Below are 14,059 nucleotides of genomic sequence, written 5' to 3'. Positions count from 1 at the left end.
AGCTTCTATCAATTGCTATCGATGATAGTTTCTATCAGCGATAGCTTTCAATTTTAGAAAAATTAATACAATCTTGAAATATTAACTTTTAATTTGCTATCAATTGTTATTAGCTATCATTGATTTACTTTCATCAATTGGAATCAACATTGAAATATTACTAATTAAAGGCTATCAGTAGCTATCAATGATTAATTTATAAATAGTGATCAACTTTAAAAGAAGACCAACAACTTTGATTACCATAATAGTTATCACTAATAATCTTTTATCATGGCTATCACTGATAGCAGCTATCAGTCGTTATCACTAATAGACCTTCATAAGTTAGAATTAACCTTGAAATATTAACACTTAAGGCTATCAACGATAGACTTCTATAACTGGTTATCACCTTTGAAAGAAACTCGATATATAGATATCACTTAAGTTTTATCACCGATATCACTAACATCACTCATATTGTGGTTATTAGTGATAGCTTCTTTCACTGATAACATCACTAATAAGATGATATCAATGATCTCACTGTGATAGTTCTCTATCACCGATAACGTGCTATCGAGTAGCTTCTATCATCGATAACATGTTATTAGTATTAGCTTCTATCACTGGTAACATGCTCTCAGTAGTAGCTTCTATCAATCATAGTCACTGAACACCTTTTTGCCCATTTCTTGTCCTTCCTAAACATTTATAAGTCTCTTTTATTTTTTATGATAGCTTCTACCACTGATAAACGTGCTATTAGTGATAACTTCTAGGCATTCCACTTACATTTTAGTTCGAGATTCAACTTTATTAATTAAATTCACTAAGTTGGCTATCAATGATAGATTTCTATAAGTGGTTATTAATTACGAAAATATAATCAAAGATTAAGCTATCAATGATAGAAAATATTAGTGGTTATCACTGATAGACTTTCATTTGCTATTTATATTTATTATTTATTATAATAATAATCAAACTTGATGATTGGCTTGTTGGTGTTAAGTCACTTATGAATTGAGAACTTTTAAGTTTTACGTACGGAACTCAGCCTCATAATTCTTGTGAAAAAAAGGGGGAAGAAGAAAAAATTCAAATAAAGGAAATAAAAAAAATTAAAAATAAGAGAAAGAGAAAAATCGATGAAAAGAAAGAAAATAAAAAGACCAAAAAAAGGTATGCAACAAGATAAGCAAAGTAGGATGAAATTGGAAATTAAAAAAAAATCAAAGATTGACTAGTCAATTCATCCATATTTGCAAATATTTTAAAGATGTAATATATTTTTAGGTTTTTTCTCTTATTCTAGTATGTATTACAAATATCCATTAAATTATAAGTAAATTAATTTAGACTCTTTATTAAGATTACCTTTGAAAATCATCAATATATCAATCTTTATACGTGGATAGATTTCTTCAAATATCAAACGAAATATATGTTTTAGAATTGATATATGCATGGACAATTAGAAAGATAATCAATCTCTAAGTGAGAGTCTAAATTGATTCGCTTATAAAAATTTATAAGTTTAATTAATAAAATTATAAGTTTTACATGAAGCTGATATAAATACAACATAAATATAAATAGCTACTATAAATTATACGCCTATAAAAATTTAAAAACATATAAATTGATATTTGACCAATTAAATACTTTCAACCAACAAAAGCGTAATTAAGTTTGCACGATAATGATATTTAATTGCCTTCAACCAACAAAAGTCCACTTAATTTTAAACTTTTGATGCAAAACTCATGCCCCTTCTTAATAGCAACGAACAAACCTTTTTCTTCTGCTTATTGTTTCTTTTAATATTTTTGTATAAGCATTTCATGTAACTATTTTATTTCATTTTTAGTTTTTAAAAATTATATTTTTATCACTAAACTTCTACTTAGCCAAATTTTGAACACTAAAAAAATAGTTTTTGAAAACTTATTTTTTGTTTTTAGATTTTAACTAAAAATTCAAATATTTCTTCAAGAAAAGTGAAAATTATGGTAAGAAAATTAGGACAAAATAAACCTAAATTATAAAAATAGAAAACTAAAAAAAAATATTACAGTACAGACCTATTATTATTTTGATTATTAGGTAGGTTCTGATTTAATCATTTTTCATTTTTTTTTTTCAAAATTAAACTTGGAGCGAAAGAAACTTAAAAAGAGTCTTACCTAGATTTGGAACAAAATTTTCATGGGATCGCGGTCCAATTGGAGCGGAGAAATCTCCGATTTGACCTGGGATGGGGTCAAAACCGGGGGATCCTAACCAGGTCCTAGTTGGGGACGGAGACGGGGAGGGTATCCACCGCCCCGTCCCCGTCCCCGCTTCGATTAAATTTTATTATATATATATATATATATTAATTACAAATATTTTTATATTATATATATTAAAAAAAAGTCGAGAATGGATCCCGCGGGGACCCGTTTCTCCAACGGGGTGGGGATGGGGAAATACTCTGCAAGGATGGAGAAGGGGAGTCCCTCCGCTCCGTCCCAATCTCGTTGTCAACCCTAGTTCTTACCTTAATAAAATAAATAAAATAAATAAATAAAAGTTGGTCAAATGTACAAAAAAAAAAAGTATATTAGAATTTTCAAAATTTTAACTAAGTGATCGAAGAAACAAAATTAAATTAGACTCAATTGACAACCTGAACGCATATTAAATTGTTATGTTTCATCTTTTTCCAATCCAAATTAGAATGAACAACTTAGGGATTGATTCTTGTCTTTTTTGAAAAAATTAACAAAAGAATTTGAAAAAATAATGACAACAATAAGCAAATTTTAAAAAAACAATAAATTTTGCCATTAATATTATCAATATTGGCCTACATGATAAAACTAGATAAAAGTAGCTTAGGCATACACAATGTTGAAGTGATTCTACACTCATAAAATTAAAGGTTCTCACAATGTTGTATAAAGATTATATGACAAAATTCTCTCATTGTCAATTAACTTTTAGTGGGATTGGCAATAGGGGTGGGACGAGGCAGGGGGATCCGTTCCTGTTCCGTGGGGATTTGTTTTTCCTCATCCCCACTCCATTTCTTATTTTGGAGAGTCAGAGTGGGGTTTGGAAACCTCATTCGAGGATTGGGCGCTGCGTGGGGAAAAAAATTCATTATATATTTCATTTATAATTTATTATTTTATTTAAAATTTTGATTATTTATATTGAAATTTAAATATTTAGATAAATTAATAGTATTATTGTTTATTTATTGAATTAATAACTCTTAAAAATATCATAAGATTTTTTATTGTAAGTTTAGAAAAATTTAAAGTTAATATATACTATTGAAATGAAATTTAAAAAAATATTCAATGAAATGAAATTTTAAAAAATGAATATATAGCTACTGTTGTATTATACATATATATTAAAGAATATAACAAATACCAAATAAATAAATAAGTTAATAGAAATATATATATATATATTTAAAATAATAAAAAGATTATTCGGGGATCTGGGGACTAGGCGGGGATACCCTCTCATTTTGATTGGGAACCCACTTTTGTGTCGCCGATTTGACCCTAGTCTTTGGTCATTAATAATTTTCGAGAGATTCTCCACCCCGATCACGGCGGGTACCCAACCTGCGGAATTTTTGCCATCTCTAATTTTTAGATAGAATTTCATGAAGTTCTAAACCGGGCATTTCAATAAATTAAAAAAAAAAAAAAAAGGAGAGAAGAATCCAATCCAAGAATGGTGAACCTTAGGAGGCACCAGGTGAGGATCCCACATTGAAAAAAGTGAAGGGCCTCACAAAATATGTTTAAAGGATCATGTAGTAATTTTTTTATTATTTTAAATTAAAAAATTATTTTTTTAGAATTACCTTTTCTCTCTAAAATTATTTTTTAAACATATTTTTGCAAATCAAAATTTCATAATTATATAAAATAAAAATAAAAAATAGTTCGGATACCTTTTAAACCTTTTCTTAAAAACTTGAGATTAAAAAGGTACATTTTGAAAACTTAAGAACCAAATGCATTTATTCTAAAAAAACTCAAGGACTAAAATGTTATGCTTTGAAAACACAGGGACTAATCACGCCTATCTTTCAAAACTAAGAGATTTTTCCTTTACTTTTTAAACCATCCTAACATTAAGAAGAATACAACATAAGCATTGTGTACTATTATTTAACCAATTTGATTTTAAAAAAATTGAACATCTAAAAATACATGAATTAAAATTAAACAAATTTCAAACTATATAGATTAAAATGGTATTTTAATCTAATAATAATAAGTAAAACCATCAACATATCTTGATTAATTTTCCTTTGGGAAAAAAACATGATTAATTTCATCATTGTCAAATATGAAAATGTATTGGCAATAACAACAAATATATGATGCATAAAACATCTCACACTCTAAATTCTACACATAAAGCCAATAATTTTAGAAATCCACTTTAGGTGCAATGTATCTCAAACCTCACATGCTCTTCCATAACCATTACCCTTATGGACAAATCTTTTATTATTCTATATCAAAAGCACTTTCAAACTAAACAATTGCTTCAAAAAATATATATTCTTTTTTTTTTTAAAAAAAAAAGTTTCATTAGTTTTTCCACATGCTCATGAGTTAGACATAACCTATGTAATGGAACTTTCATCTCACATTGTGGGCCCATCACAATCTTTAATAGGGTACCAATTATTTTGTTTTCCTTTTTTGGTTCATTACTTTTTTTAATGATCACCTAACATGCTTTGTTAGCTAAAGTGGTAGATTAATCTTCCATAATTCATTGTTATCTTTAGGGGGAATATCAATTAAAAAAAATAATGGGGATTATAAATTTTAGATTAAGCTTTTTGTTTGATTGTAGTTTCTTCCTTGTGTTTGTGGAGATTTTCAAGTGCTACTTAACTAGTTCCCTCTTCTCAACCACTATTGAAGAGGGTGAAAGTTTATGATGTGTTTGGTTACCTATAATGAAAGGTGAAATAATTTAAAGGTTTAGAAACAAACAAACAAAAAACCAAAGTTTTTTTTATAAAAAAAAAAATTAAAAAGCAAAAAAGAAACTTCTTTGGTCAAGTTAAGAATCTAAAGAAGAATTTTGGCTTAAGTAAATAACAAATAAGAATTTTGTGTGTTAAGTCTACACCTACCTAATTTTTAAGAGCGAAACATTAGTTATAGTACATTGAGTCAATGCTTCTCGGATGTTCTTTTCACTGTAGTAATATTCTTAACGAATTATGTTTAATGTCCTAACTTTTTCGTGAACTCAAAGAAGATAAAAAAATACATTAAAGCAAAGAGTTTATTGGCTATATGCAGTGGAGAGGATGAGAGACAACCTATTTCGTGACCTATAGTAGTTATAGAATAGATAGATTCCAAATTGAGTTTTTTCTAAGCAGAGTCTGGATCCACACGAATCGAATTTTTTAAGGAACATATCGAAAGAGAATTGAATTATTACTTAATATTCATATTTTATATGGCGAAGAAAAAAAAATGTTCCATACTAATGGATTCGGTTCCATAACAATGATACCTATTATCCAAAGAAGAATCCTTCCAATAGTCTCGACCATTTTTTCCACTTCACTTCCCTTCCCATTTCATTAAGTGGTTCGGTACAAAAATCCAAAGGATCCTATTCCTTTTGATGAATAAGAGTGTCACTATGCATTTTTATCATCCATGTTGTAGTGTTAGTTTTTCAATAGGGAAACAGAAGAGTTGGTTGTAGACTTATAGTTGAACATATTTCATTCTATCATCCATGTTGTAGGTCTTTCTCCTTGATTTGTTTGATCACATCAAGAGTGTGTAAAATGCAAAGTCTAAATCGTACTTTCATACTCAAACATATTTCAAGATGAACATACTTAAATAGGTCCATATCTTGGAAAGATTTTTAATCTAAGTTATGATCATACAGCCCTTAAATGTCCCACATCGGATATGCGATCTCTAAGAGAGTTGGCTCAACCACAATATTATAGTCATGCTAAATAGATTGGTAAATTTTAAAAATTAACTAAATATCTCTAAGAGAGTTTGCTCAACCACAATGGACATGTGATACCTAACAAATCGTCAATTAACTGTCACATCAAGTTTCTGCTCAGTCAACTAATAATCTATTTAGGACTATTTTCTAGGGACTAAAATGTTATTCATATGAAAACTCTAACAATTTAAGAATTATGTATAATTTGGTTATTTGAAACCTTAATAACAAATTCTAAAACTCCCAAAATCAATTCAACACAACTTCAAGAAGAGAGAAAAAGTTACCTTGTGATCGAAGACTATGAAATAAGGAAAACTACTTCTCTACTCAAGGTTTGAACACTCTACAAGTAAGTTGATCAATCTTATTTGAATGCTTAAGCATGCAACCCTAGATTAAGAATTGCAAAAAAGATGACGATGAATCTCCGTCATCAACGTGCAGTAAAACTATCATTCCCAAAATTCACAATCCAAAACTCTCTGGTACAACCTAATGGCCATACTTTAGATAATCTCTCAAAACTTTAATGTCCGTTACATCATAGATTATAGTGAAATGACAAAAATACCTCAGATAATATACTTCAGTTATTTTTGAAATTTCATAGACCCAAATAGAAGCTTGATTCCACTTTTAGGACTAGAAGTATATATTTATTTTTCATTATTATTATTTGGTGTGAAAAATGGTCATCCTAGGTCTAACAAAACCTGTGGTTGACGATGAAGGGAAATCTAGGGATTGATTATATATTTGTGAAAGGAAGTCACTCATGCCTAAAGACAGATATATATTTTCTTTGGTTTGCCCTTTTAAAAGCAAAACAAGAGCCAAAGACAAATAATTCGAAAATCACAACTCGGAGGCATTTGTTTTGTTAGAGAAGTCCAAATCTCATCACAGTCAATTTTCCATTTTGTAAGAAAATTAAATATATTATATTAAATTTATATTTATATATAGGTTAAATTACAACTCCGGTCTTTATATGGTTAGGAGAAAGTTGGAATTTAGTCTACACAATTTTTAAAGGTTTGAATTTAATCCTTATGGTTTGATAAATCTTGTAAAATAGTTCTTATGATTTGGTAAACTTTCATAAATAGTCCCTAACATCAAAACTATTTTGAAAGATTTTATCAAACTACAGAGACTGTATTTATATATATAATGAGATAGGTTTTGAAAATTTTATATCAAATTCAATTATTAACCATTAAGCTAAAATGATCATAGCTTAACGATAATTAGAGATATTTACAGGATTAAGTGGGAATAGGATGACTTCTCTCTTTTCATTCTCGTCCACCATTTCATCTTCATATCCATTTTCCATCCCTACAAGTTTAGATATGAAAATGTATAGAAATATGAGAATGTCGATCAAGATTTAATACCACATTGTATAGACTTCATTGACTTTGAGCATTTTTGTGATTTAATTTGAATACTTTGTCGATTAATGTTTAATATTATAAAAGTTATAATATAGGTGTAATATAGATGCCCATGCTTAATGTCTTAAAAGACCAATTGTCATTCTTCCATCACCCCATGTGTCATTCTACATGTTGTCCATGTCTTATAATTACACATTTTTAGTATCCATGTAATTCCACCTCCAACTTGTGAAATTGCCTATAAATAGTGGCATTTGGTGGATCTTAGCATAGAACAAATAAAGAATTAGAAAACTTTAATAGAATTTTGAATTTTCATAAATTCCTATATTTCTATATTTTGATATTTTAATCATTAAATTATAACCTATCGATTTTCGTATTGTTGTGGTGTCAGTCGTTTTGCTCCTCAATTTTACCACATAGATCTAGTTTTTCATGGATGGCGGATCTTTAGGGACAAAAGAAAAAATTGACAAGATACATAGATCTAGTTTTTCATGGATGGCGGATCTTTAGGGACAAAAGAAAAAATTGACAAGATTTTATTTCATCCAAAATTGAATAATTGTGTTTCACTGTTCAATTTAATAGAACATAAATTAAATTGAAAATTAAATATTAAATTGGCCGCAGTCAAAGTTCAAAATAATAAAAAAATCAAAACGAGTAAATTTATGCTTGTGGAACAAGTTTAAATGAAGATGACAATTCATTGCTTAAGCAGAATTAAATATCCATGTGATAAAATACTTATTTCTCTAATAGTTAATGAATTAATTTTTCATTGATTTTAAAACTCACGATTAAAGGATAAGGCCCAAGGAACCCCCTAAAATAATAACGTTGTATCGAAAGAAACGTTGATAGATTCATACAAATTATCAGTAACTTAAAGGTAATAATTAACTTTCGGACTGTTTGTAACAAACGAATTTAACTTCCATTTCATTTTAGATTTAAACTAAGAAGAAACTTCGCCTCAAGAAAGACTGAAGGAATGGAATTAACAAATCCAAATTGTTCACCCTGTTTCCAGTAAAAAAGTACGTCATGTTACATAACAAAGTCGAGATATAAACAGGGGGTGGCTAATGCCTTTCCGAGTTCTACGCCTCCCCATCCAAATGAAGTATTCAGTTTTAGAGTAGTCTTGATCTATGATGATGCGGGTTCGGAAGACGTCGAGGATGGAGCAGCCACTGAAGGTGTCGATCCCAGCGGGGCTGAGCCATGGGATGGAGGGCCTGAGCCCGGTGGTGCAGAATGCTGCTGCTGATATTGCTGGGAACCTGGAGGATGGGGCTGGGGCTGGGACTGTGGCGGGGGTGGCATGCCTGAATGATAAGGAGGGTATGGTGGATAATGTTGCACGTACCCGTACGGCGGATAAAACTGTTGTTGATATTGTGCAGGTGGTGGTGGGTGCATTGTGTGATAGGGAAATTGATGTCCCTGTTGGTGTTGTTTCTCAGACCCGGGTCTAGTATCGGTTGAACCTGTAGGTCCGTTAGGGGGCACCCCCGCATCGTGAGTCGAAACCAGAGCTCCCATTCTTTGAGGGTCCATTGATGGGTAGAATGCTCTCTCCTGCTGAGGTGGCGGCGGCGGAATATTGAAGTACTGCATAGCTTGAGGTTGGTCATGTGTTCCTGGAGGGTGTAATTGGTTGTGCTGCTGTGAGATAACTGCTCGCGGCAGCATTCCGCTGTGAGCCATTGCTGCTTGTTTCGCTTCATCAGAACCTTCCGTCTCAGCTTTTGGTGCTTGAGGTCTGCCCCACATCAATTTCAATCTAAGGCCTTTAATTACCAGCTTGTTAGAAAGCTCTTCTGCGGCCTTCTCTGCACCTTCTCTGGTAGTGTAGGTTACAAAAGCACATGCTCGTTGTAGCACCATTCTGATAGATTCGATTTCGCCATGAGCGTAAAAGTTATCTCGAAGATCTTGCTCAGAGACTCGAGCATCAAGTCCACCCACATACAAGGTTCTAATACTCTCATCCTCTGGAGGTTCCAGAGAAGGCATCTCTCCAGCCTTGTTAAGAAGCTTCAGTGCAACTGGATCATTAACCCTGAGGAGTTGGAAAAGAAAGTATCATTAGTAATATATCTGCCTACATTCTAAATGACAAAATATGTAACACGTTTAAAAACATTTTTAACATTCTAGCAAATAGCAGACCAAAATATGAGAAAGAAATATAGTTCAGCCATCTATTTCGGCTTTGTAATCAACATGCAACCATTAATCAAATTAAATTAGATATTATCCATAACTACCCATATGAGAAAGAAATATAGTTCAGTCATCTATTTCGGCTTTGTAATCAACATGCAACCATTAATCAAATTAAAATAGATATTATCCATAACTACCCATACATCTCATAACACCAACCCTTCCAACTCCCTAGAACTCGATAACACGGCCGTACAGCTTATAGAACAGATCCTGTTCAAGTAAGATCATAACTCTTTTCTAAATAAGGAAGAGTAGAATAAATATCTTTCCATTAATTCCAATAAGTGCCTCTAACCCCACCCGATAGTCATTCATAGATGCCCTTAACCCCACCCTTTCTTAGCTGACAGTTCACTCTGTTCAATTTGGGACTGTATATGTTGGAGACGGGGACCTTTGAGGTTTATGTGGCCCATAACAGGGATTCTGGCCTTGTTGAAACCCTCATGATCGAGGAGGTTCTGTTTCATCTTCCTAGTGTAGTGTTCTCCAGAGTGCTAGAAGATTATATCGTTTGGAGAGGTATTTGGATGAGGCTTGGTTTTTCTCTCCCGCAGTCTCTCCCTTCTTCCAAATGCATGTAGGGTCCATTGTCCATTTTATGTTTGCCCTTTTGTATTCTTAAATAAATGAGTATCAAAGTTCATAGCAACTATAGTCCCGATAAGAGATTCTGCAACTCTGAATCATAGACATACAACAAATAACAAAAAAGGAATTGCAAGAGAATCCCTCCCAAGGATTGGACTCCACACACAAAAACCCCTTCTTCTCCCAAGCCTAAAGACAACCTCCCCCAGCAAAGCCAAAAGAGAAGCCATATTTGTTGCTTATCTATCAGTCAAGAAACGAAATAGAGCTCCCTGTCCAGACCAAAAAATCAGAAATTGCTCTATTTGTAAGGGAAGACAAATGGAAAAGAATGATAAAATGCAGAGCAAAGGGAACCCAGTCCCACCTAATGATCCTCCCAGAACTACATTCCTTTCTCTTCCCAACCACACAATGAACCAAGTGAGAGAAAGAAGAGTAGAAGAAATATCTTTCCACTAATTCCGATAAGTGCTTTTAACCCCACCCAATAGTCCTTCAAAAGGATGAGGCCTCAACTTACTTACAATAATCATGTGCCAAAGAGAGTGGGGTTCAAAGAGATAACACCACATCCATTTGGCAAATAAAGCTTTATTGTGAATCCTTAAATTCCCAATTTCAAACCCCCGAAGTAAACCAACCTCAAGAATCTCCCATCTAACCAAATGAGACCTCTTACCTTCATCCACCCCTTCCCAAAGGAAATTCCACACAAGTTGATCAATAATCTTATAAACAGAGCACGGCACGTTAGATTAATTGTTCACGCATGAATAACTGAGCAATTATCCTCATCTTCCAACAAATAATTACTTTTGGAAGACTATACTTCATATGTTATAAAGCCCAAACAAAGCGTAAAATATGCAAACAAATGCAAGATGATAACTGAAAAAATCAAAGAGAAATTTGGGTGGTCAGGGACAAAGAATGGACACAAAAAGCTAATCATTCAAAAGGAATAGATCATCCATACCCATAATATCGATCCTTGATATTTTGCTGGGACAACTCTCCAGTTTCAGGCATCTCATGTCTGTAAGGGCATTCAGAACCTCTAGTGCATTCACCCCTAATATAGAAACTACAAACATGTGCACGGTTCCTCTTGTAGTATGGTGTGGTTCGTTGAAGCTTCAGAATAGTATCGTTTGGTCGTGCCTTTCCATATGAGGACTCATAATCAATACCAGCTCTAGCCTGCATGGTCAACATTGAACCAAATAAGCATAAAGCAAGTAAGCAAAAATGAAATTGCATGCACCTGCTAAAGCAATCAAATTGAAAAATTACAATTACTTTAATCCTCACCGAATGTATTTCACCAGTAACTACAAAGAGTAATCATGCTATAATAAAAGGAAAAACTGCAACAGAAAGTGCATACCTTCCGATCATGCTCCTCGGCAAAATATTCCCTATTCACATCACTCTTGGGAATAGCATCATTGGAGTTGATAGACAGGGCAGTGTCTCGAACTTGAACTGGTAAGCCATATTCAAGGTCCAAAAGGCAAACTTGACATACATTTTTTAACTTACTACATGTCTGGCAAATCTCTGTTTTCTTATATCTAGCATCCCGTCCAGGCCTCCACCTGAAAACTGTAAATGGACGCGTGCAAATTTTGCATTCTTTATCATAATCAGCTTTCGTCTGTCAAATGTCACATTCATTTAATCAAAAGTTATGCCTTAATCAAATATTAAGACATTAATTGCAAAAGAAGACAACTCCGATGTCCATAATCCATCCATTGCTCTCCCACACATCTCATGCTAGTGAACCTATAAAATTCATAATGGTTGACAGAAACCATCTCGGTTCGTGTTCTACCAAGTACATTAATTTACAGCATCATCACGAACATTAATTTGAGGACTTATTCGAACATTCAAGTGATTAATTGTGAACTTTTGAGGGTAATCAAAGAACGGGATCAAAGTAACTCATGGGGTTGGGGGTACTAACGTTAAATAAGATAAAGGAACCAAGAACGAACGTACCATGCGAACGTAGGGGTTATCGCCGAGGCAAGACTCACAGATGATGGGGAAATCAGAGCGCTCCCAGCCATCAGCTTCCAGATCCCTTAGCAACCGATGCGCCATGGAAAATCCTAGTCGAGCCCAACTCTGACCTTGTTGCCTTAAGTGGAACTTTCAATAACTCGATGAACTGTTAGGAAACCTCCAAACAATAACTCAGCCTTCAAACTCGATGAACAACATAGCCATGGGAGGAAGGACTGGTTACCAGAAAACTACAAGAAAATTACATAAAATATTCCATTAGCCTCCAATAAATATGAAAATTAAAGATTAAAACATTCGACTTAATAACCCGAACCTAATTCTTCTCATAAACATCACAGAGAACAAAATTAAATGCACATGTAGACAACAAAATAAAAGGAACAGAATTATATTGATATGAAGTAAATTTCTTGATTACAATAAATAAATTAAAGACTAAACAAAAGGAGAATCTTAGATCTACAATCGGGGCGAGGCAGGTGGACGAAAGAAAAAAGAAGGTGGAGAGGAAATTGACTCACGAGAAGAACAGAAATGCAGCGAAAGGCGAACGGGCGGCTCGACGGAGAACTAACGGCGGCGGCGCGGCGAACGACGAACGTCAGGCGAGCAGATGGACGAGAGAGAGGGACTACTCACTCAGCACGCTGCTCAAACGAAGGAGAATGAAAACCCTAAAAATCTTATTATTATTATATTTTGAAGAAATTTTATTAGTCTTGGACGTGCTCGTGGCCGGACGAAACAACTTTTGTAAATAGCAATGTTATCTGTATATAGTATTCCATTAAAAGCCAAAACAAGCATAGTTGACTAGCTTACGAATATGTTAACTATATCATACGATATGTGGTTAAAATTTCTTTGTTACTAAAAAGAATTGACGTATTATATTGAAAATTAAAGGAAAAAATATATTTTTGATCACTGAAGTTGGAGTTTATTATCTACCTGTCACTAAAGTTTTAAAATGGACCATTTAGAATTATTTTCCAAACTTTAGGAACTAAAGTGTCACGTTTGAGACTTCAGAGACCAAATAGAAACAAGCTCAACCAAAAATGCATTTTGTCCAAAACTAAATACTAAATTGGATGCGAGCAAGCTTTAAAAATGTTGATGTGGATAAAAATTTTAAGGTCTCAATTTTACGAAGATTGGTGTGCAATCGATGATTCTCTACCCCATTTGTGACGGGTTTTGTGAGTAGAGACTTTCAATTCTTTTAAACATTTCTTAATCATACTTTCATATCCTCAGGATCCCTCTCAGTTGGATGTGAACTCAGTTCATTCATGTTCCCTACCTAAACTTAGGGAGTTACATGCCCACCAGCTTCCGCTTGGTTCATCCTTGAACCATATCTCTGATACCATCTGTAACGGTCCACAAACCAATACAAGTCTTTTCAATATGCTTTATCCTCACTCACATGCATCCTAGAAAAAATTTCAGGAGGTCACTCAACATGGGATTGTTCCAAATTGAGCCACTGAAAAGGAAGATGCACCTTGTTAATATAGGTGCTGACTTTTAGTTCTTTTAAGCATTTCTTAACCATACATTCATATCCTTAGGATCCCTCTCATTCGAATGTGATCTCGGTTCATTCATGTCTCCCTCCTAAACTCGGAATGTTACATAATTTTTCTCTTGAGGGTTGTCCCAGGTAAGGTCCAAAGTCTAGAAGTAGACCATGCTTAAGGGAAACCGAGGGGCAGCATGGGGAAAGGCTCGTCCCAAAAGAGAAAAGCCAGAGCCTCAGTTCCCAG

The 14,059-nt window shown here is 33.2% G+C and overlaps 1 protein-coding gene across 1 annotated transcript; it reads right to left on the bottom strand.

Annotated features, from left to right (window-relative positions):
• Window positions 1-8,332: 8,332 nt before the first annotated feature.
• On the bottom strand, window positions 8,333-13,020 carry LOC120079939 (zinc finger CCCH domain-containing protein 40-like). Its single transcript, XM_039034405.1, has 5 exons — window positions 12,809-13,020; window positions 12,258-12,514; window positions 11,638-11,907; window positions 11,227-11,450; window positions 8,333-9,486 (listed from the first exon to the last, which is right to left on the bottom strand). The coding sequence occupies exons 2-5, from the start codon at window positions 12,360-12,362 to the stop codon at window positions 8,571-8,573; spliced, it is 1,515 nt and encodes a 504-aa protein (XP_038890333.1). The 5' UTR covers window positions 12,363-12,514; window positions 12,809-13,020; the 3' UTR covers window positions 8,333-8,570.
• Between the last annotated feature and the right edge of the window lie 1,039 nt (window positions 13,021-14,059).

The sequence above is a fragment of the Benincasa hispida genome, chromosome 6 (genome assembly GCF_009727055.1).
Source record: "Benincasa hispida cultivar B227 chromosome 6, ASM972705v1, whole genome shotgun sequence".
In the NCBI taxonomy this organism is placed as follows: domain Eukaryota; kingdom Viridiplantae; phylum Streptophyta; class Magnoliopsida; order Cucurbitales; family Cucurbitaceae; genus Benincasa; species Benincasa hispida.
This window is presented reverse-complemented; position numbering and strand designations above follow the sequence as displayed.